Source organism: Camellia sinensis, chromosome 2 (genome assembly GCF_055761805.1).
Source record: "Camellia sinensis isolate YWXY chromosome 2, ASM5576180v1, whole genome shotgun sequence".
Classification (NCBI taxonomy): Eukaryota; Viridiplantae; Streptophyta; class Magnoliopsida; order Ericales; family Theaceae; genus Camellia; species Camellia sinensis.
Window position 1 is genome coordinate 78,887,367 of NC_138962.1, and position 22,423 is coordinate 78,909,789.

Sequence of the window (22,423 nt, forward strand, 5' to 3'; positions counted from 1 at the left end):
CTCGCACGCTGCAGGTAGATTTCATTGCTGCCATGGAGCAATTCTTCGCCTGTAGCTGATCGCCTCTGACTTCTTCTATCCCATGCTCTGTTGGGAATCGCAATAGTTGATGCAATGTTGAGGGAACTGCCCCCATTGCATGCAACCATGGCCTCCCCAAGATGATGTTGTAAGGGGAGGGTGTGTTGATGATGATGAATTCTGTCTTGATCTTTCTGGTGCCAGCCTGCACCTCCAAGCTTACTGCTCCCAGAGGCCATGTCAGCGTTCCATTGAACCCAACCATTGGGCCATTGGACTGTTCCATATCATCTTGGTGAAGGCCGAGCTCTTTGTAACATCGGATGTACATGATGTCGCAAGAGCTGCCTTGATCAATCAGGATGCATTTCACTTGGCACTCCCTAACCTGGAGGGATGCTACCAAGGCATCATTATGCGGATGCTGGACCATCTCTAGGTCGATTTCAGTAAAGGTTATCATTGGTCCTTGGCATTCCTCTGCCCGATGTATTTTTTCCCCGACTTGGTAGACATGTTGCAGGTGCTTCACTTTCTGGGTCTCTCCTCGGATTTCGTTTTCATTGACCTTCGAGTGGATTACGTTGATTATCCGAGGTCCTCCTGCCTGAGGCTGTTGTGCTAGGGGAGGTGGGGCTGCTGGTGCCTGAGGCAATCTTGCTCGTTCTTCCTTTGTTCTGGTCTCATCGAGAAGGTCTCTCAGATGTCCTTGTCTCACCAGATCCTCCAAATATGTTTTCAGGGCTCTACAACCCTGAGTTGTATGCCCATCTTCATTATGGTAGGCACAATGCCTGCCAATGTTTCTTCCCATGAACTCTCCTGGAGTCCTTTCTAGTGTTCTGAAATAGGGCTGGTTTCGAATTTGATCCAGGACTTTAGGAATTGGGATTCGGAACACAGTTGTTACTGCTTGTGTGGCCCTCAGTTCTGCCTCTTGCCTGCTCGTTCCGTTGTTACCTCGGCCTCGCTTCGGCGAGCCGTTTCCTTTCTCTTGCTTTATCTCCCTGGTTCCCGACGTGTCTTCTTCGGCTCTGGCGTACTTCTCGATTCTCGCCATGAGCTCCTCCATACTTTTTGGCAATGTCTTTGCCAGAGACTTTCGTAGTGGACAGTTGTTTTTCAAGCCGTTCTTGAAAGATACGACTGCCACCTCTTGATTACATTCGGGTATTCGATTGAACACCTCATAGTATCTTTTTGCATAGGACCTAAGGCCTTCAACCTTGCTGATCTTCAAAGCCATTAATGTGTCCACCCTTAATGGCTGCAACTTGTTTGTCACAAACCTGGCCACAAACATCTCGGCCAGGCCTTCCCAAGTCTTCACGTTTCCCTTCGGTAGTTTATGGAACCAATCTGATGCAATCTCCCCGAAGCATGAGGGGAACACTTTGCAGAGCAACGGCTCGTTTCCACTATATAATGCCATTGAATTCAAATATAATCCAACGTGGAAGTTGGGGTCTAACTTTCCATCGTATATTTGAAACCTCGGCATACTGAATCGCTTTGGTGCCTCAAATCTGTCTAATTCCACCGAGAATGGTGTCCTCGGCTTATCTGGAGAGGTTACCTCGGCTTCGACATTCTGTTGCTTCCTTTTGAGGTAATCTTTTAAGTCTTCTTTGCTCCGCCCAGGAGCTTGGCTATCTTTCGACTTCAGTCTTTTCGGTATACTACTCTCGGCCTCGTGGTGAGCCCTTTTCAATCCTTCTTCATGAGTTGTGTCGAAGCACAGTGCCTGCCCCTGAACATGCCGATGTCCTTTGGGGTCTGCCTCCTTTGTGCGATGCGTCCTCCGTGATCCTTCTCTTCTTGATTCCCTTCGTCCGTCTTCCCTAGAAGGTCGGTGAGAGTATCTCTCATCTCTGTTGTGCTGAGGGGCTACGGGGATTCTTTTCTGTCCTCCCTTCTGGGTATTGGACGCTGGAATCGGCGTGTCGTACAGCGGGTATGGTGGCTGCATGATGTTATTTTGCATCATGAAATTGACGACCGACTGCAGGTCTGCCAATTTGTTTTCCATCTTTTTTACCTCTTTGTCCCTCCGTAGGCACCTATCCTTCAAAACCTGGAGGTCGTCTTCGTTGTAGTACCTACTTTGATCAGGTTTCTTTGGTGCGTCACTAGTCTGGCCGACGTCTTTCGCTCCGTGATTTTGTTCATGAGTTTCTGCGTTCGACCTTTCTCCTTCGCCATCGAGGTTAATAGGTCTCCCACTCCCAGCAGGAGTGTCGTCCCCAATCTTTTCCTTCTGTCCGTTACTGTCCATCTATTCTACTTTCGTTCCCACAAACGGCGCCAAATTGTGTGGGTGATTTTCTGACCACACTGCAATCTTAGTATCCAGCTGGAGAGCACCGGTAGAATAGATGGCACCTGACTAACCTGCAACAGAAAGAGAAAACTCCGGCGGTGGTTCGTTCATCTGGGGGCACTCCGACGATCAAGTCAGTATATCTCTAAAAGATAAATCAAGTGCTAAACTCACAAGCTTGAGTATCAAAAGTATGAAATTGCGTACCTTAGACCCACGGGGGTGCCTCTCTTTTATAGTTACCTCAATCCTAATCTCAATAGAAGCCTGACTTCTATGGATTCCTGTTTAATACTTACTTTGGACTCCTTTAGAGATAGAGATAAACTCCTTAAGAGTTTTATCCTTATCTTGGCTAAGTCTCCTCTTTATTCTAGGACTCTTGTCTCTTATCTCTTATCTGCTTATCTCGGATTCCGATATCTTCGGAGATAACCTCGGCTTGACTGAGATCACCTCAGCGTTATGACCCTGACACGTGGCACCTTGGCTGACACGTCGGCGTCACCTTACCACGTGTCGGTGCTCAAAAATATATCCCCACACATACCATTTTCCATAGAATTTCCCTTTATATTTTGTGTTAAAATGTGTTACAGACTTATCTCACCGATAAAGGAATTTTATTTTTTATTTTTTTGGTCTGTAAAGTTAGATTATTACAAGGTTCTCCCCACTCCATTAATTCGGAACCTAAGACCTCACTTTACGCACGATCACTTGGACTACGATCCGGTCAAAGTCATGATCACTTGGGTTACAACCCAAATCTGCATAAAAAGTTCAACATATATAAGAGAACTTTTCAAATTAATACATCTAGTTATCTTGGTGAGGGTTGAATTTCTTTCAAGTTTAAATCTATATTTGAGAAAACTTGAGGCCCATGAGGCTGATCATCATGTGTTTTATTTTGATGATTTGAACTATTCATTTTATAAAACCTAAGTTTATATTATCCATAAAATAAAACAAAAAATAGCTGTCAAATATGTTGTTATGTATTTGTTTCTAATCCCTTGATTGGGTAATTTATTGGTAGGTGTGGGATGTACCCTGACATAGAGAAGACCACCGCTACAACCACCATAGCTGGTGTTGCACCACCAGTGACTATGTATGCATATATTAATTATCATTGAACTTTTTTGTTTTTGTTTTAATAAAACATATTGATAAGTTTTCCAATGAAAAATATATGAATTTTAAATTGTACAACCTTTCAGATACTCAGAGGGGTCTGAGAAGAGCTCTGGAGCTGAAGGAGGCCATGGTTGCAGCTGTAACCCATGCAAGTGTAACCCATGTAACTGTTAAAATGACTAAAATGGGTTCCAATTCCAAGCCCCAACCAAAGTACCCTTATATATATAGTTTGATATTAAAATAAAATTAAAAAAATAAATAAAATTGGGGTTTGGGTTTTTATGTATGTGGATTTTGGGGTTTTAAATGCAATAAAATAAGACAGGCATGGACGTGGTGTGTTCTTGTGAAGTTTGTATTTGTGTTTGCTTGGTGGGATTTTGAGTTTGATGATGATGATGTATATGTGAAAGGAGGGTTGAATTGTATGGAAAACAAATTGATGTATGAAACATATAGCCCTACTTCAATTGTTGCCTAATATTTGGATCACTACCCAACATTTAAAAATATAAAATAAAATATAAAAGCTCTCAATAATTTGGATGATTGACTATTTGATTGCTTGAAAGTCACTGATTGACTTAGTATATGAGATTTTTCCTTTCACTTAACATAATACAACTTGAAGTTTTATTATTAGACTGTAATTTTTTTTTTTATCAGCAAACAAAGACTTTATTAATGTAAAAGGCACAATACATGCAAAACAACATCAACAAAGCAGGGAAATGCAAAGAACATCATAGTTAACCTCTACAATCCCAACTAGGTTGGCACCACAGAGGAAGCACAATCATATGTTAGCACTTTACCTAAGATTGGTGAGAAATCAATCAAAAGCACCCAAAAAAGAAAAGAAAAAAAGACAACAGTAATAAACCCAGCAGAACAAGACTCTAGTAGCAACATAAGCATAACAGCAGCACCAACTGATTCCTCTGAGGTGAAATTATGAAAGAGCCACAACATTAGCAAAACAGTGCATGAATAGAAGCACACCCCAGCAAACTCCTCTACCTATGAACAACATCTCACTTGATTCAGATTAGCCACAACATCATGCACTGTATAATGAATCTCTGGTAGCCCAGACTTGGCCCACAGCCTAACCTTTACTTTCACAATTTCACCATGCTCATCGATATTAGGTTGGCTCCCTTCAATGACACAATCATTTCTTAACCTCCATACTGACCACAACATTGCAATTGGAACAAGCCTCCAAATCCTCATAACTGACTTCTTAAATTTTGTTCCCAGCCACCATAATAGCACACCATCAATTGTAGCAAGAATGACCCAAGATACTCCCCACCATTGCAGCATAGATGACCAAACCTTCCAAATCTCCAAGCATTGCAATAGAATATGATCCACTGACTCTGTTTCCAGCTTGCAGAAAGGGCACAAATTCTCCACATTGTTACTTAAGGCCCCAAACCTCTTAAAAGACAATTGTTTTAACCCTCCCCCTCCATGCTAACCAGCTCAAAAATTGAGCTTTTGGTGGAGCCACACCTCTCCATATCAGTTTAGGAACCTGCAATTTTGGGCCTTGAATTAACTCATACCACTTTCTCATAGATGCCACAATTGTAGACACCCCATTTTTGACCGTCCTCAAGACTTAGACGTCACCGCTTGAACACTCGGTGATTTGCTTTTGAGGGGCACAGAATGGCTTGTTGACCATCCCCACACATCACCGGCTATGGCTTGAGGCCACCGGCCAAATGTTTGGCCGACCGGCACTCTTTGTAGCCGACTGGCCATCTATTTTGGTCAAATTGCATTTTTGGCCGGTCGACCACTTTGCATCTGCTTTTGGCAGATATTTTGTGCCAGCTATGATAACTGACACCCACTTTGCTCCCCTCCATACACGTGTATGGAGGGATCTCCCTCTTGACTAGCTTACTTGAGAAGCTTTACAAGAGTGAGCTTCTATAAAGAGGAGGCCTCTCCTCCCTCTTCTAGGGTTAGAAAGAAGCTCCAGAGGTCTGGTTCTTTTTAGGGTTAGAAGTGTGTCTATTCTATCTCTATACTTTCCTCTCATTGTGTATAAGTGTGTGTTTGTTCATAGTTTTGCACATAAACACCTACCATTACACCTTCCCTTAATTGCTGAGGCTTTAGAGGGTTGATCTTGGACTTTTTTAGCTAGTTTTGATCCAAGAAGAGGTCTGACCTTGTGATCTTGGAAGTGTTCTTCAAGGGTGAGTGTTCTTGCCTTTTATTCCCCATTTTTGCATAGCTTTTTTGTCTATCTTGCAACTGTTTTTAGACTTTTCATATAACTAATAAAAGTCTTGTTTTTACTTGCTTAAAATAGTTGTTTAAGGGTGTTTTGTTGTTTGGGGTTGTTTGACCCCTCTTAGGGCTTGTTTGGCCCCATTTTTGTGCTATTTTGGTGAGCTCCGGGACCACCTTGTTTGGGCCTCCTCACCACTGAAATCTTGAGGGATTTCAGTGGTGAGGATGGTGGTTTAAGGTCCTAAGAAGGAGAGGGCCACCCCCTCTCCTTGTTGTCTTCAAAATGTGCCATTTAAGCCTCATGTGTGAACACCATTTTTGAACTCATGTTGGCCATGTTTCAGTAGGTATTTGGTAGTATTTTGCCATGCTTTACCTTTGTTTTTACTTGGTTTAGACACACCATGATTGCCTTGCATACATGTCTTGTAATGCCATATTTTTTGCCTTAACATGCTTTAGGTTTTAACCCTTGTTCTAGCATGATTTCAGCCTAGCTTTGTGAAGCTTTTATACTTGTTTTAGTGTGCTTGAGGTCTTTTTTTGGTCATTTGGGTCATCCATGCTTCGCTTTGTATAGCTACCATGTAATCCCTCTTGTAGGCCTTAGGTATTGACCCCTCTAGCATGCCATCCTTGCATCATTTCAGTGGTTTGGAACCACTTGTCATGTCATTTCAGCCCTTATGATATGCTCGTATGCTTGCATTTGATGCCCCTTTCAAGCTTTAAAAGGTTGGTGTTTCTTGCTTCATGTTTGTGCCATTATGTATGCCTCTAGGATTAGATCATTTAGATGCCATCTAAGTGGTTTTTGGGGCTTACTTTTGCATGATTTAGGACTGTTTTAGTTCATTTTGGTCATTTGCTTCATATGTCATATGGCCATGGTTTAAGTCCTTAGGCTTGGTGGCATGCCTAGCTTGCATTGTAGATTGGTTTGGCACCTTCTCTGACATGACTTTCAGAGCTTATAATGCATGCCATTTGTCCATGTTTGCATCCTATTAAGTGTGCTTGAGAGTTGCTTCTATATGCCTAGGTGTTGGTCCTTGTGTGCATGCATGTTTGCATGTCATTTTGCCTTCATTCTTGAGCATATTGGCCACTGTTTTGGGCTTAGTATAGAGCTGCCCAAATTAGTCTAAGTCCATAGTTCGCATGTTGTTGCATGCTCACCTTGTGTGTTGTTGCATACTTGTGTGTTGTCACATGTTTAGGTTGTCTAACATGTTTGCTCCATGTGTTGTGGCATGATTGAATGAAGTCACATGCTTGCTTGCATGCTTGAACATCCCCATTGTATTTGGCATACTTATTGGTTAGCATGATCGTCACATGCCTTGTATGCTTGTTCGCATTGCTCATGTTGCATACTAGCTCATGCATCTTGGTTGCGTTGCATTGACATGCATGCTTAGCCTCTTGAATTGAGTATGATAGAGGTTGAGCTCCTTACTTGTTTATGTGCATTTCATTTGAAATCAAAGTGCATAACTTGGTTTCTTGGGCCGTCACGCATCGAAATGCGCGATTGGTGGTCCGAGAACCGAGAACCATGTCCCTTTGAGTCATAAACATGATAAGGGATGTGTTGGTGCACACATTTGCTTGGAATGCATTGCCATGCCTTGTTTTGCCCTCTGCTACTGTCAAAACAAGATTCTGCAGGAAGATTTGGCCGGCCGACCATCTTCAATGCCGACCGACCAACAATTGGTGGCCGATAGCTTAACAAGTGGCCGGTGATCATTTCCTTTGGCCGGTGACCATTTCCCTTGGCCGGTGGTATCCCGCAGGGTTCATAGAGTGCACCTTGGGAATTTTGCAATGATCAGAGAAGGAAAACAGTGTGGACAGAGGCAACTTGTGCATGGCAGTGGACTTCCGAGCGGAGCCGAGAACGCATTGCATTGGGCCCTCTCCCCGAGGCTGTTTACTATTTTATTAGATTAGTTAATTTGCTTAACTAGTTTAATTGGTCTGTAATATTTAATTGGTTTGTAGGTTAGTTAAATCTGTATTATTCTTTCGATCCCTCCGAACGAGGGCAAATTTGTAATAAGTGTGGGTGCGTGTGTGCATGTTTCCAACCCCCATTTCTTTCTCCCTTTTACTTACCTGCTTTGATGGTTAGTATTAGGGCATATTTAATTTAGCATCCTTATGCTATGCATGCGTGCATCATTCATCAGTATTGCATGCATCGGGCTCGACGCATCATACTAACTGCATAGTATTTCAAATCTAACTTGAATATGTGCATCAAATGGTTGCATTTCACATGCCATCCTAGGATTAGCCGAGCCTATCCTAATTGCATTCTGTATGCATTGCATTAGGCACTTAACATGGACTTGGATCATACATTGATTGCTAACGAGTTCTTTGTTTTGGCTTGGAGTACACTGTAAGTATTTTTTGCTTTAGCATCTCGCACGAGTGTGAATGTTAACATAACAGCATGCTTACCATGTGGATAGATGCTTATGTGATATGAACTGCCTAAATGCCTGTGGGTGAAGGTTGGATTGCTTGAGTTGGAACAACTCATCAAAATCCGTGTTTTAGCCTACTCGCGAGTAGAAAATTTCAAAACATTTTCCAAACAAACGGATATGCGATGCTTTGTTCCAAATTAGGCGATCTAGTCTATACTTGTTTTGCTGTGCGCATCACATAGTAATTCTAGCTAATTAACCGGAATAAGAACACATAACGTTTTCAAAATTGGAAATCATGGTTAGTAGAGGCCGATCTTCGGATCGGGCGAGAGGGGGTGCTCATAGCTGACCTTCCCCAATCGTACCCAAGTTCCCGAGCTGAGGCAACTTTGGTAATGACGGACACGTGGCCTTAGGCAAACGAGTCAGGGTTTCCTAAATTCCCCCATTAAAAAATATTTAGGTGGCGACTCTGTATCTGGAGAAGCAGTCCATGTTTGACACTTCTTTTCTAAAAATCTATTTTCTCGAAACGATTTGCCGGATTTGGACTCTTTGGTTCAAACTAAGAATCGTGACACAAAAACGGGAGTCCGAACTGTGGTGGCATAAAGCCCGAGGGCGTGTCCACAACAGTGAACTGACCTGCAAGAGACACAGTCCACCTGACTGAGTCTGGCAACTCCTCATTAAGTCTGGGAGCATCTCTAGTCAAGACTTGCAGCCTTTGAACCTCCTCTTCCTCCCAAGCAAAAAGTGGTCTTGTAAACAAGAACCTCAAATTTTCTGAGTTATTCCTCCTCTGTATGAGAGCTCAGATTCCCCTCTTTTTCCACAGATAGTTTAAACAACCTTGGGAACTCTACCTTTAATTGTACATTCAACAACCACTTATCATGCCAAAAGTCAATCCTACACCCATTTCCAATCACAAGCTTGCAATTAGACTTAAAAAAATCAAATAGCTTAGCATTAGTCTTTGACATACTCAGAATATCACTCCAAACATTAGATTCTTTACCAGTCCCTTCCATCACTGGTAACCATCTTCCACAACTGCCCCCATACTTGCTCATGATTAATTTTTTCCACAAAGATTCATCTTCCATCCCATATCTCCACCACCACTTAGTTAACATGAAATCATTAATGTCCCTTACCTTTCTTATGCCTAACGTTCCTTGCTCTTTGCTCAATGTTACTTTCTTCCAGTTTACCAAATAAATCTTCCTTCGAATTTCTAAACTGCCCCATAAAAATGTTGCCCTCAACTTATCAATTTCCTTAGCTACTCCTATAGGTAATTTGAAGAGAGAAATGTAGTTACTAGGGAGACTATCAAGGACAGATTTTATCAAAGTTAGCTGACCAGCAAATGACAGCATCCTTCTCTTCCATAAGGCTAATTTAGTTTTTACCTTCTCCACCACAGGCTGCCAAGTCTTCTTTCTTCTTGGATTAGCACCTAGAGGTAGGTCCAAGTACGTAAGAGGCAGCTTCTTACTTAAACACTATAGTTTAGAGGCAAAGACTTGTGCAATTTCATCACTAATCCCAACTCTTCATCACTAATCCCAAAGATCTCGTCCTCTCAGACCTGGAGTGACGAGTTCTGGAAGACCTGGATTGAGTATTGCCTGTCCTGAGGCTTCTGCTTTCTCCTTGCGAGGGTGTGGTATTCCTACTACAACTTTCTGAGTGGCGAGGGGGCGTCTTGTTTTTGCACCCCTCTCCTGTCACCACTTCTTTTCTCTTCATCTGGCGCTTCAAGGCCTCCATGTCCGCTGCCATCTTCCTTATTAATTCATCTTGCTCCTTCACGCGGTCTTCCAGAGCTTGATGATCAATCCTCCGTCTTTGCCTGTCAGGACTTTGTGAACGAGAGTGACGGGGGCTGTGAGTCCGCCTCCCCCTAGTATCTCTCATGGAGTTATGACGTTGGGGCTCCAAGTCCGCCATGGGAGGGATAGGAGGTAATCATTCATGCCTTGTGCCCCCATCTGGAGTTTGCCCGTCGATGGCGGACTGTGGCAATTCTTCAATGTGCGCCATTGTTTCTGAAGAGGAGAAGCTTAATCAAGAGGTTTTGTCCTGTCTGTTTTTCCCACAGACGGCGCCAATTGTACGGGAAAGAAATTAACCTTCTCGTATAATCCTGTTGATCAAGTCTGCGCTCCTCTGTACGTCGTCGCTTTATCACCTGAAAACACAAACGTGAGCTAGCCGGCGGATGTGTACCGGAAACCTCTCCGATGCCTAAGTCAGTCAGCTTGACAAATAGACAAAAGCTCTGTATGTTCAGAAAGCAAAGTTGTGTGTTACCTTCCCAAAGGTGATGTTTTGTGAGCTTTTCTAGGTTTCGTGTGGCACAATCCTAGTAGGACTTCTACTTCTCCATGCAGAGTCCTGCTAGGATTCATACTCCTAAAAGATAATGCTTATCCTTTAACACCCCCCTCACTGCTTAAACCAAGTGAGATGGTTTTTACCATGGCCGAACTCCAACATGACCGAAGTAATCATGGCTATGCTGAGCCGCAGAGTAGGCCGAACTATCCTTAGTTCGGTTCTTTCTTTTACTGCTCCTTATCTCGGTTCTCTCATGTACAAATCATGGTGTGTTTAGACCGAGCTACCGAGTAGGAAGGTTCTGACCGATCTAACCACAATACGCCATGACTGGACTAACCCTGAGACCGGCCTAACTCCAAGTCGCTTCCGGACTGGAGTAACATTACATTTATTTCCGCCCGGAGTAATTCTGTACCTCTCTTGGGCCGGAGTAACTTTATGGCCTTTTTTACTCAGCCCTTCGTATTGTGGGCCATAATGACCATCTCCCAGCTCGGCCCAATTTTTACAAAAATTACCCTCTCAATTATGTACCTATATATATAGTATAGATGTAATCATTTAAAAAAAAAAAAAAAAACCGTACAGCACATGTTGTTAATACAAAAACTATAAATAATCATAGCAACTATACTTTCAAAAGATTTCAATATCTTCTTCAATATTGCAACATTAACATTTGTTTCAATTGCTTTATCAATTTTTATGATGCAGATTTAAGTATTATTATTATTTTTAATTGAAGATATTAACCCATGATATATACAATATTTTTATGATCGTAGCATTTTGGAGTTTCTAGTTTATATTTATATGTTTATTTTTTGTTAGATATATAATAGTCAAAAAAAAGTTGGTGATACAATGATAAATTTTTATTTTCTAAATGTACATAACTTAGATGCACTCAAAAGTAAATATTTGTGAAAACAAATTGTAAAAAATTCAGTAAATATACAAGAATATGAAAATGAACTGAATTTTTGTGTTTTTTGTATTTGATAAATTCTTTAAAGATTTTTTTTTAAAATAAATATTATACTTTTTAACTGTATTTATGTTAGTTGTATTTAAAAAATTAAAAAAAAAATCTTAAAATATTAAAATTTTTGAGCTCCAAAACAAAGGTTTTAGTGGTAAAGTGCCACTTCATCTCTCTATACTTCTTCGTATCTTTTTATGAGTTTTAATTTGATTGAGTTTTAATTCATATTCACGTTGATAATTCCAATAATCTATCTCATAAGTTTGCCAATGAAAGTCACTCATGCAAAAAAAATAAAAAATAAAAAAAATAAAATAAAATCAATCAAAAAATAAATAAAAAATTAGCTTCATCTGCCAATCAAAATTACACCCACATCCCCGAAATTTCTTACTTGGTTTGTATGATTCCATGAAAGAATGAACAAAATGAATTCCAACTCCCAAACAATTGGCTTTTATGATGATTAGGTTTTGGTAATTGTTAAGCATGAAATCAGTGGCCCTTCTGTTTCAGGGAAGGGTCTTTGGATGGACCTCTTCCCATCTCTTTCTCTGCCACCACCCAATTGCATTCTTCAAGTTTCACCTTCGCCACTCTCACCCCTCCTAATAATAATTTTTCCTCTGATAATGAGAGTTCAGAAGAAGAACCCAAGGGCTTGTGTTGGAGGATTGAGAAGCTCCCAAGAACAGAGCCTGTTGGGTCTGCCTTCCAGAGCTGGATGGGTGACGGATTTCCCATTCACAGAGCCCATGTCTTTCACACCATCAACCGTTTCAGGAAGCTCCATTTCAACAAACGCGCTCTCGAGGTCGCTCTTTTCTCTTCCTTTATATATATATGGCGCATATATCAATGGTGGGTAGTGTTATTTTTAGCTTTTTAGGCAATCGTGTTGGTTCTTTTTATGTTAAAAGCGTGCAAAGAAACTATGCTCAGTATCTGTTTGTTTATATGCTTCAAAAAATTGTGCCAGTTGCATAATAAGGTGAAATGCAGGCAATGTTCAACTTACATATATGGCCCCTGTTTTTTTTTTTTTTTTTTTTTTTTTTTTTTTTTTTTGATTAGTATATGGCCCTGTTTGGGAATAGCTTTGTTAGCTAAAATAGCCAATAAAGATAAAAAGGACTAAAATAGTTAATATGACAAAATATCACATTTTACACATCAATCAATCACATTTTCTCTCACAACTATTTATTCAACTACAAAAAAATTCACAAATCATCTTGAACATAACTTTTTTTCATCTTATAAAATAGCCAAAAAATCAACTAAAATAGCCAAGTTTCCAAACGAGGCCATATATATGTATACATATGAAGCTTACATCTACGGTGGGCAGTGTTATGTTTGGCTGTTAAGGCAATGGTGTATGGTGTTGGTTCTTTGGCTTAATAAGTGTACAAAGCATATAAGCTCAGTATCTGTTTGTATATATGCTTGAAAGAATTGTGCCAGTTGCATAATGAGGTGAAATGCAGGGAATGTTCTTCTCCATTGACTTAACCTTGTACGCATTATGTTGTAGTGAAATGTATTGACAAACTGCATTGCCACTGTAATTGATTTTGTGGGTCTTCTCCAATAGTTTATGAAAGGAAAACTTGACATCTTGTTGGATTTCTGGGTCATCTTGTGGACTGCCCAATATTCTGTACAACTCAGCCTCATCATATTCATCATTGTTTTGAGACCAAAGCGTGATCTTCACTTTGATTTTCAAACATGTGGTCTAACTTGCAACTTTTATTTTGATGAAGAGACAAACCATCATTGCTGTAGTTTTTTAGAATTCCCATCTTATTAGTTTGTATTGGATTTTAGTTCAAGAATTTAGTACTGATTCTTGTTGTACATTTTATAGTAAATTTGAGAAAGAATCCTCTTCTGCATTTTAAATGGTGTTTAATATCCCTTTATGAAGTCTTGATCACTATGATGACAAAAGAAGAATTTGGGTTTTATTATGTCTAAGCTTGAGCATCTATCTATCTGTAACTTTTAACAGGTGATGGAATGGGTCAGGGAGAGGCCCTACAGGCCAAAGGAATTAGACTACTCATATCTATTAGAATTCAGAACTAAGCTTCACGGGGTATCACAAGGGGAGAAACTTTTTCTTGCATCTCACCCGAATTCCAAAATGAGTTGCTATACAATAATCTTGTTATTGCATGCTTGGATAAAGGCATGATAAGTCTTTCACTTGCATCCATGAAGAAAATGAGGGAACTACGTCATCCCATTTCACACTTGATTTTCAACCGCCTCATTATCCTTCATTCTTCGCCGAACCGTAGGAAAGCCATCTCAAGAATCCTTAGGCCAATGAGGGCTGATAAGGTGGATCCGCATGTTTCCACATACAACATTCTGATGAAAATTGAAGCTAATCAACACAATATTGAAGGATTGGTTAAGGTATTTGGTGACATGAAGAGAGCACAAGTTGAGCCAAAAGAGATATTTTTCTGCATATTAGCAACTGCACATGCCGTGGCAAGACTGTACACCGTTTGTGAATCCTATGTTGAAGCAGTCGAGAAGTCAGCAAAAATAACTGGTCAACATTGGATGTCCTTCTATTGTATGATATTTGGTAAAGGAGAAGGAGATAGAACGAACTTGGGGTATTTTGCAAGAACTTCCTCATGTCAGGTCTAAGAGTTTTGTGGTGGCGATTGAAGCATTCGGCAGGATGGGGGGACTAAGTCATGCTGAACAGCTTTGGTTGGAAATGAAGTCAAAGAAAGGATTGAAATCAACTAAGCAATTCAATTCAATGATAGCTGTTTATAGCAGACTCGAGTTTATTACTAAAGCTACTAAGCTGTGTAAAGAAATGGAGCAAAATGGATGCAAACTGAATGCAATAACATATTGACACCTTGCTCTTGGTTGCTTGAAAGAAGGATTAATGAAGGAAGCTCTAAAAACACTAGATTCGGGCAATGATTTGTCAGCAAGTACCAGGATCAGGAAATCAACCTCGTGGCTGGAGATTACTCTTTCAATAGTTGAAATTTTTGCTGAGAATGGTGACATAGAGAATGCTGAGAAGCTCTTTGAAGAATTGAAGAAAGCAAATTATACTAGGTATACTTTTGTGTACAATACCTTGATTAAGGCTTATGTCAAGGCCAAGATTTATGATCCAAATCTTTTGAAAAGGATGATTCTGGGAGGGTCTAGGCCAGATTCCAAGACCTATAGCCTCTTTAAACTTATTGAGCAGTTTCGAGCCTAATTGTGTATTGTTATGATTGGTTAAGTTGAATTTTTTCAGTTTATTGTATTTATGTTGTGTGTTGAAGAAAATGAACATGGAAGAGATGGATGAAATTAGGATATCATTCTGCAGGAGGGTTTTACAAGAAAGCTCAGATTGAGTTGCTATCCACCCTTAAAAATCTTTTTGAAGTTATAAAACCTTTGCATTCTCTCGGAACTTAAAAGCATCATGCACATCCATGTATATTACCTAGTGTACACAATTTTATTTTCTTTGTTTTTTGTTTTTAGCAATTTATTTGCTTGTTGACACTGCATGTTTTTCTTGACAACAATCTTTTGCTGAGTACAGATGGAAGTGGCATATACATGTTCAGTTATGTTTGCCTTTCTGTGACCTGTTTGACAGGCTCAAAAGTTATGACAGTTTGTGATTGTATGTATGCAGCTAGTAAGAAGAATGAGATTGTTGTTCGCTTGATATTGCTTTATATTTGGTGAAATTTGGACACTACAACAATTTCCACTTTTAGCGACCAAATTTGGTGACTAAACTTTTTTTAGTCGCCAAAAGTTGTAGAATAGGTGACTAAAAATTACATTGGTTGCCGTTGAATATGGTTTTAGCTACTAATTTTTTTTAGTAGCAGTATCTTAATTATTGGCAACTAAAAAAGAATTAGTCGCTAAATATGGCACAGTAGGCGACTAATAATTGTTTTAGTCGGCATTAGATCATGTTATAGGCTACTAAAATTTTTATTAGTCGTGGTATACAAGTTTTTGGCTACTAAAATAAATTTAGTTGCTAAAAAGTTAGCATAATGTTTGCTATTAAACTTTGGCGACCAAAGTTTTGGTCGGCAAATATTTATTTTCAGTGACTAAAATATAAGGTAATTTTTACCTACTAAAATAATTTAGCCACCAAATAAAAAGTATAAATTTTACTTTCATCTTTGGTGATGAAAAATTTGGTCGGTGAATATTTCTTTTCGGTGACGAAAATATGTTTAGTCGCCAAAATGGTTACTTTTGGCGACTAAAATATTAGTCGCTGTTAGTTAAATGTTTGGCTACGAAATAAATTAGTCGTTATAAATTAACTTTTGGTGACAAACAACAAGTTTAGTCGTCAAAGGTATATAAAATTTTAGAGGGAAACATCCAAAGATTGGCGCCCAGTTCTTTTCAGTATTTTTGAAAACAAGGGTTCTTCCCTTTTCTCTCTCTCTCTCTCTCTCTCTCTCACACACACACACACATAGAGATCCAGTCACCACCAAACCTCACCTCGCTGCAGTCGCTCACCACCGTTGCTCACCATAAGTTGCACATTGCCACCGCCACTGCCACCCCCACCCCTACAAATCACACCGCCACCGCCGCAATACAAACTGGTAGGTTCTCTCTCTCTCTCTCTCTCCCCCCCCCCCCCCTTCCTCTATTTTCCCATTTCTCACTCTTGCTCTAGGGTTTATATGATTTATTTAGTTTACTTTCCTGTTTAGCTTGTTTTTGGTTTAATTTCTTCAAATTGCAACAAATTTGGAGTTGCATTGGTAGATTGTCTAGCTAATTTTGTAATTCTCTTTGTTTTTGTTGGGGGAAAAATTTGGGTTCAGTGAGACATTTGAGTTTATCAAGGAAAAATTTAGGGTCCCTGCGATTGTGTTTTCTACTTTGGGGGGTTTAGGAGCTGGCTCTCTCTTGTTCGGGTCCTCCCCCTAACCATATCAGCAGACTGGTTCCAATTACAGTTCACTGAACTCAATGTCTGCTAGAAATGAAAGTCAAAAGCAGTTTGGATCATATGACAATAAACAAACTCATGTCAGGGCTCAAAAGGCTGCACGTATGCCTTCTGGGGCCACTGTTGGTGCTGCTATTGTTGAAGCAGAGAATAGCCTTGAGACGGATGTATGTTTTCCTACTTTAGGAGATACATCTCAATGTAACTCTTATATTGCCATTCTTTAGGATTAATTTTCTATTGGCTAACTTTTGACTAGATATAAATTTTGCTATCTGGGATTGAAGGGTGTATTTGTCATATAATCTTTCATTGTTTACTTGTCAAAAAATAACAGAATTTTGTCACTTCTGTCATCATCATCCATCATTGTCAGTTCATCATATTAGTTACTGAATTTCAAGTTAAATTGCTACTTAATGGGTTATGTTTTCTCTATATTGGTTATCAGTATGACCTAGATCTCTTCAATATTGTTGCTATTCCAGATTTTAACATGTAAGTCTCAACATATTCAATGCTTCTCACGTATGTCATTTTCCTTAATATTTGATGTGCTTTGTGATTTTCCGCTTTTAAATTACTAATTATTTCATGTATTGGTTTCAGGGGAGCCATGGAAAACAAAAGCTTGAATGTATGCTTCGTGAATTTATTTTTGACTCTTTATTTCCATCTACCATGCATTTCATTTGATTGAAGTTTGTCTGACTTGGTTGTTGACAGATATTCAATTCCAAGCTTGTTTTGGCATCTCCAGAAACTGCTACAAATGCAGATTATGCTTCAATTTTTGGAGTTATTGGCCATGAGGTGTATCATTTGTCCCATAAGAAGCAAGAAACTTAGATATATTTTTTTTAATTTGTATTAATTTGAGTCTTATTTCTTGTGTATGTTGTAGTATTTTCACAACTGGACTGGTAACAGGTTAGCTTACATTACTACTCTATCTCAATTATTAAAACCTTGTTACTCTTTTGTATAACTTTTTTTTTTTTTTCTTCCGATCTTTCTCTTTTGGTTGACACTTTTTTTTTTTTTTTTGCAGAGTGACATGTCGAGATCAGGTCTGGGCACATTATTAATTACCAATGAAAATATTTGTTGGTTGATTGAGCTTGCAAGTCTCTAGTGCATTCCTTTGGTAGGAATTTTCATCTGACTTGGGGAGTCGTACAGTAAAGTGGATTGCTGATGTTTCAAGGTTTCGAAATTATCAGTTTCCATAGGTATTTCCACTCCCCTTCTACAACTTCTAGCGATGCTTTTAGTCTTTGTTACGTAACATTAGTAGCTGATATGCTATACATAGCACATAAAAATATCTTTAATTGTTTATGGATGTAATATTCATTTACATTATAGATATAAAATATAGAAAAAATATAAATTTTTCCCTTATCTCCACCGTATCCGTATCCTATATGTGACGTACAAATTTTAAATACTATATCTAGTACCTTATTGTACGTATTCTCTTATTAGGAAATTTGATACCCACATTCAATGTTATAAACTCAGATTTAGATTAAACTTGTCCTTATGAAGTGAATTTGATATGTGGAAGCTTGTGGACTCAAAAGTTCTATTCAGAGGAAAGAATATGATCAATCGATCTTGCATGTTTTATTACCTAGTTGTTCTTCGACAATGGTTTTGTGTGATACATTTAATTCTCTCTTCTTCTTTTTTTTCTTTTTTTTCTTTTTTTTTTGGGGGGGGAGGGGGGGGGGGGGGGGGGGTGTGTGAATAAGTCATAAATTAAAGACAAAGAATTTACAAGATTACAAGGGGCATGCCCCAGGCCCGAACGCGTCAAAATCTATATACACAGCTACCAACCAACAGCAAGAACAGCTAGCCGGATAAATTAAATTACACAGCTAGAACCTGCTCAAGAAAACTGTGTAACTAAGTTACATACACAGCCACAACATATAGCTAGAACTTGCCCAAAAAACTGTGGAGCTAAGCTATATAATTAAGCTATGCAAGTCCCTATACCAAAACTAGGATATTCAAACAGGTCATGGAATAAAATGTGTTCATATGCCCTATATGATGCATATTGGGGATATGAACACATCCAAAAAATCCACAACAGTTACAATATAATCTCCCTTGCACAGCCTGCAGGGGTAAGCTATGGACCAAAATATATAGCAGATAATCATCCCAACAAAATAAAACACAAATATATAAAAAACAAAGCTTCCAACACTTCTTTGGCGTTTCCAGCAGCCCCTTCCAGCAGAGTGTACCCAGCTGCCTTTGATACCACCAGCAGCCTCTTGCAGCACAATGTTCCCAGTCCCTTTCAGTTTCCTTTCCAGTCTTCTGCCTCCAAGTTAGGTTAATAAAACCTGTCCAATATAGGGTATTACATAAGAACAACCTAAATAGACAAAGTTGTATAACCATAGACAGTGTTTCCATATCACATTCACAAACACAGATAATATATATGCTGACTTCACTCAACCAAGGCATGATGAAGATTGCTTTGTTTATGGTTGGTAATGTAGTATTTTGAATTCTCTCTCCCCACTCTCTGTTTTCCTTTTTTTTTTCTTCTTTTTTTTTTTTACACAATAATATTTTGTTAGGAAAGTTGGAAGGAATGAACCCATTGCTATGAATGACATACTGGTATTAAAATGGCTGATGTTTGAGCTATATGACTTGGCTATTTCTAGGAAAAAAGTTAGGAATAACATCCGCTTGACAAATTAGAATGCATATTTTTTTATAGCATAACTATCTATTCTACCGTTGTCAGAAAAGAATAAACAAGAATCTAAAATGTTTGATTGGTTCTCTCTTCTATTGATTCGCTATAGGTGTCCAGATCTTCTGTTCTCAAATATCATGAAATTTGGCTATGGTTTACTTCTCTTTTTTTTCCTTGGTGACATTAGGAACATATTGGATAGTTAAATAAAAAAAAAAAAAAAAAAAATTAAAAGCGAGACACATGATGATAAATTGCTTGCCTTGGTTTATGTCTATGTACATACTATGTTTCCTTTGCTTTCAGAATTGTTTATTCCTCTGTTATTTTGATTCCCTGTTTTCTAAGTCTTAAGACTTGTAATTTCATTTATGATTTCCCTAAAATTGGAGCAAGGTGGTGCTTTTTTCCCATTTCCATGATATTCTTTAGTTCTTTTTAGTGCAGCACTGTACCTTTCTATGTGTAAATCTATGAAGGTGCCTTCAACTCCTAACTTTTGTTTAATTGGTTGTTCAGTTTTTGAATATTAATTAAATTTATCTAGTAGATAGTTTCCCCGATTTTTCTATGTTATATATGTTTTTTTTTCTCTCTTTTTGGTTTTGATTCTACTTTCTACTACCATATGTCATTTGCCTATCCTTGGTTAGAAAAATCCTACACTCTTGTTAGTTTACCTTCATCTAAATTTTTTTGGAACCTGCATGTCATCCATAAAATTTTATTTAGATGTTCCAATAGTGTACTAACATGCCACCTCAACTTAATGTTTCCATGATGATTTCTTACCAAGAATGTCAACCCCTTGGAACATGTATATTTAAATTGCTCTTCTGGTGAGTTGTGTTCATTTTATATGTTGACTTTGAGAAGCCTTTGAATCTTTGTTGGAGTGCTTTGTAATTGTCGTCAATGACGGAGATTTCAGGTGAGGGTGTGGGACAAGTCTTCCCAGTATGGAAGACTGATGACGCAAGAGGAAATATCAAGATAGGTGCTTGGGAAGGAGGGATATTTAAGAGGATTTGGGGTCAGCCCAAAACTCTCTTCCTCCGATTATGGATCAAATGCTACTGCACAACGAGAGGTGGAGATGCAAAGACTTTAGATCCGAGGTGGAGATTACTTTTGGCATGAAACATATTACTATTGGCGTGGTATAGATTACTAGTGGATATTTCTTTTTTGTGTACGGAGGACTTGATTTTTGTATGATTCTCTGTTTGTATAGAATTATTATTTTAGGTTGGATTGTGTTTAGTTTGTATGGAATTTGACGTCAAAATATCAAATTTTTGGATGCTTGAAAATGAAATAGAAATAGATATATGTATTGTTTTGTTTATAGCAATAGAAATAGGTATATGTATTGTTTTGTTTATATACAGGTTGCACGAAATAAATATAGGTTGTGGAGAAATTAATAATAACTAAACGTTTAGTAGCTAAAAAAAAAGTGAACTTGTTGGCGACTAACCAATTGGTAGCCAAAAAGGAGATCAATATTTTTAGCAACTAAATATTTGGTAGCCAGAAAGAAACCAAAGATTTTTGGCGACTAAAAATTTAGAAGCCAAAAATATATGAGACTTTAGGTGACTAAATAGTTTAGTAGCTAAAAAAATAAGATGAGAATAATTTGTTTTGGTGGCTAAATATTTAGTAGCCAAAAATAAATGAGGCTTTAGGTGACTAAATAGTTTAGTAGCTAAAAAATAAGATGAAAAATAATTTTTTTGGTGACTAAATATATAGTAGCTAAAAATAAATGAGAATTTGAGCGACTAAATATTTAGTAGCCAAAAATAAATGAGAATTTGGGCGACTAAATAGTTAGTAGCAAAAAATAAAATAAAAAAATGAAATAAACAATTTGGCGACTAAATTCTTTGGTCCCTAAATGTAGTATTATTGTGACTAAAACTTATCCACGACTAAAAGTTTTAGTTGCTGAAAACTAAAATTAATTTTATTTTAGAACTTTTGGCGACTAAATATTTAGTCACCAATTTATGACTTTTAGCGACAAAAACATTTAGTCGCCAATACCTTTCCAGACAATTAGTCAACGACCAATCTAGCGACCAAAAAATTCAGTAACTAAAAACCTTCGGCTACTAAAACTTGACCTCAAAGTGTCATTTCTTGTAGTGGGATTTATCCTTGAAATCTTTTGGGCAATATTTGGATGGAGAAAAGTTCAACCATGAATTCAGATCATTTGGCCAAAATTAGAAAATTTGGCTTGATAATTCAATTAAAAAAAACATGTGTTTCTTTCATTCCTTATTTTCTTTCGTGTGTGTTGAGATGAAATTTTGGCAAAAGTAAATAAGAATTTGATAAAATTCCATTGCAAAATTTTGAAGACTCCATTATGAATTCCTCCCTATAGCTTTGCGTATTATCAATATTATTTATTTTTTAAAACAAATTTTCTACTTGCACAAAAAATCAATCATAGAATTGAACACAACTTTTCATATGGGTATGAGACTCACAAAAGAGTTGAACCCGCCTCATATGAGAAGGTTGCGTCATGTTTTATGAGTGATTTCTACCCTAGCTGGCACTTTTCATTCAATCAACAACTAGAAATTAAGTACTTCAATAAGAAACCATGAACAAGCTGTTCAAGCCAACAAGATTGGGAATCTATGATTATGATTTTCTGTGATAAAAGTTACAAACATGTATGATATACGTAATGCTAATTTGTAATAAAAAAAAAATTACGAATGATAAATTTATGGTGTTCATTAAAAAATAAAGGTCATACTTTTTTGTAGTGACTAAAAAATTATACTTTTTGGGATGAAAAAAATTATCATTACATAATTTATATTGAATAAAGATTGATGCCTCGAAATTGTGGTTGTTTTTATTTTTATTTTTTTCCAAAGGTGGTTATGTGTAGGGGTGGGTTTAAGGTTTAGGGGTTAGGGTTTAGGGTTTTAGGATTTAGCATTTAGGGTTTAGTGTTTAGGGTTTAGGATTTAGGATTTTAGGGTTTAGAGTTGAGGGTTTAGGGTTTTAGGGTTTAGGGTTTTATGGTTTAGAATTTAAGGTTTAGGGTTTTATGGTTTAAGATTTATGATTTAGGGTTTATGGTACACATAACCAACCATCCTTCCAAATAAATAATTTAAAAAAAAAAACCCAAACCAAC

General features: G+C 38.1%; 1 protein-coding gene and 1 pseudogene across 3 annotated transcripts; both read left to right on the top strand.

Annotated features, from left to right (window-relative positions):
• The first annotated feature begins 11,716 nt into the window (after positions 1 to 11,716).
• Positions 11,717 to 20,599, top strand: LOC114303637 (pentatricopeptide repeat-containing protein At1g07590, mitochondrial-like). 3 transcript variants are annotated; one of them, XM_082914892.1, is made up of 7 exons: positions 11,719 to 12,338; positions 13,542 to 14,629; positions 17,127 to 17,154; positions 17,244 to 17,330; positions 17,422 to 17,447; positions 17,569 to 17,749; positions 20,183 to 20,599. In XM_082914892.1, the coding sequence occupies exons 2-6, from the start codon at positions 14,451 to 14,453 to the stop codon at positions 17,603 to 17,605; spliced, it is 357 nt and encodes a 118-aa protein (XP_082771018.1). In that variant the 5' UTR covers positions 11,719 to 12,338; positions 13,542 to 14,450; the 3' UTR covers positions 17,606 to 17,749; positions 20,183 to 20,599. The 3 variants fall into 3 exon arrangements, with proteins under 3 accessions (XP_082771017.1, XP_082771016.1, XP_082771018.1); XM_082914891.1 differs by lacking the exons at positions 17,569 to 17,749; positions 20,183 to 20,599 and having other exon boundaries at positions 11,717 to 12,385; positions 17,422 to 17,552; XM_082914890.1 differs by lacking the exons at positions 17,569 to 17,749; positions 20,183 to 20,599 and having other exon boundaries at positions 11,718 to 12,338; positions 17,422 to 17,552.
• LOC145814602 (pentatricopeptide repeat-containing protein At1g07590, mitochondrial pseudogene) lies at positions 13,862 to 14,417 on the top strand (annotated as a pseudogene).
• Positions 20,600 to 22,423: the final 1,824 nt, after the last annotated feature.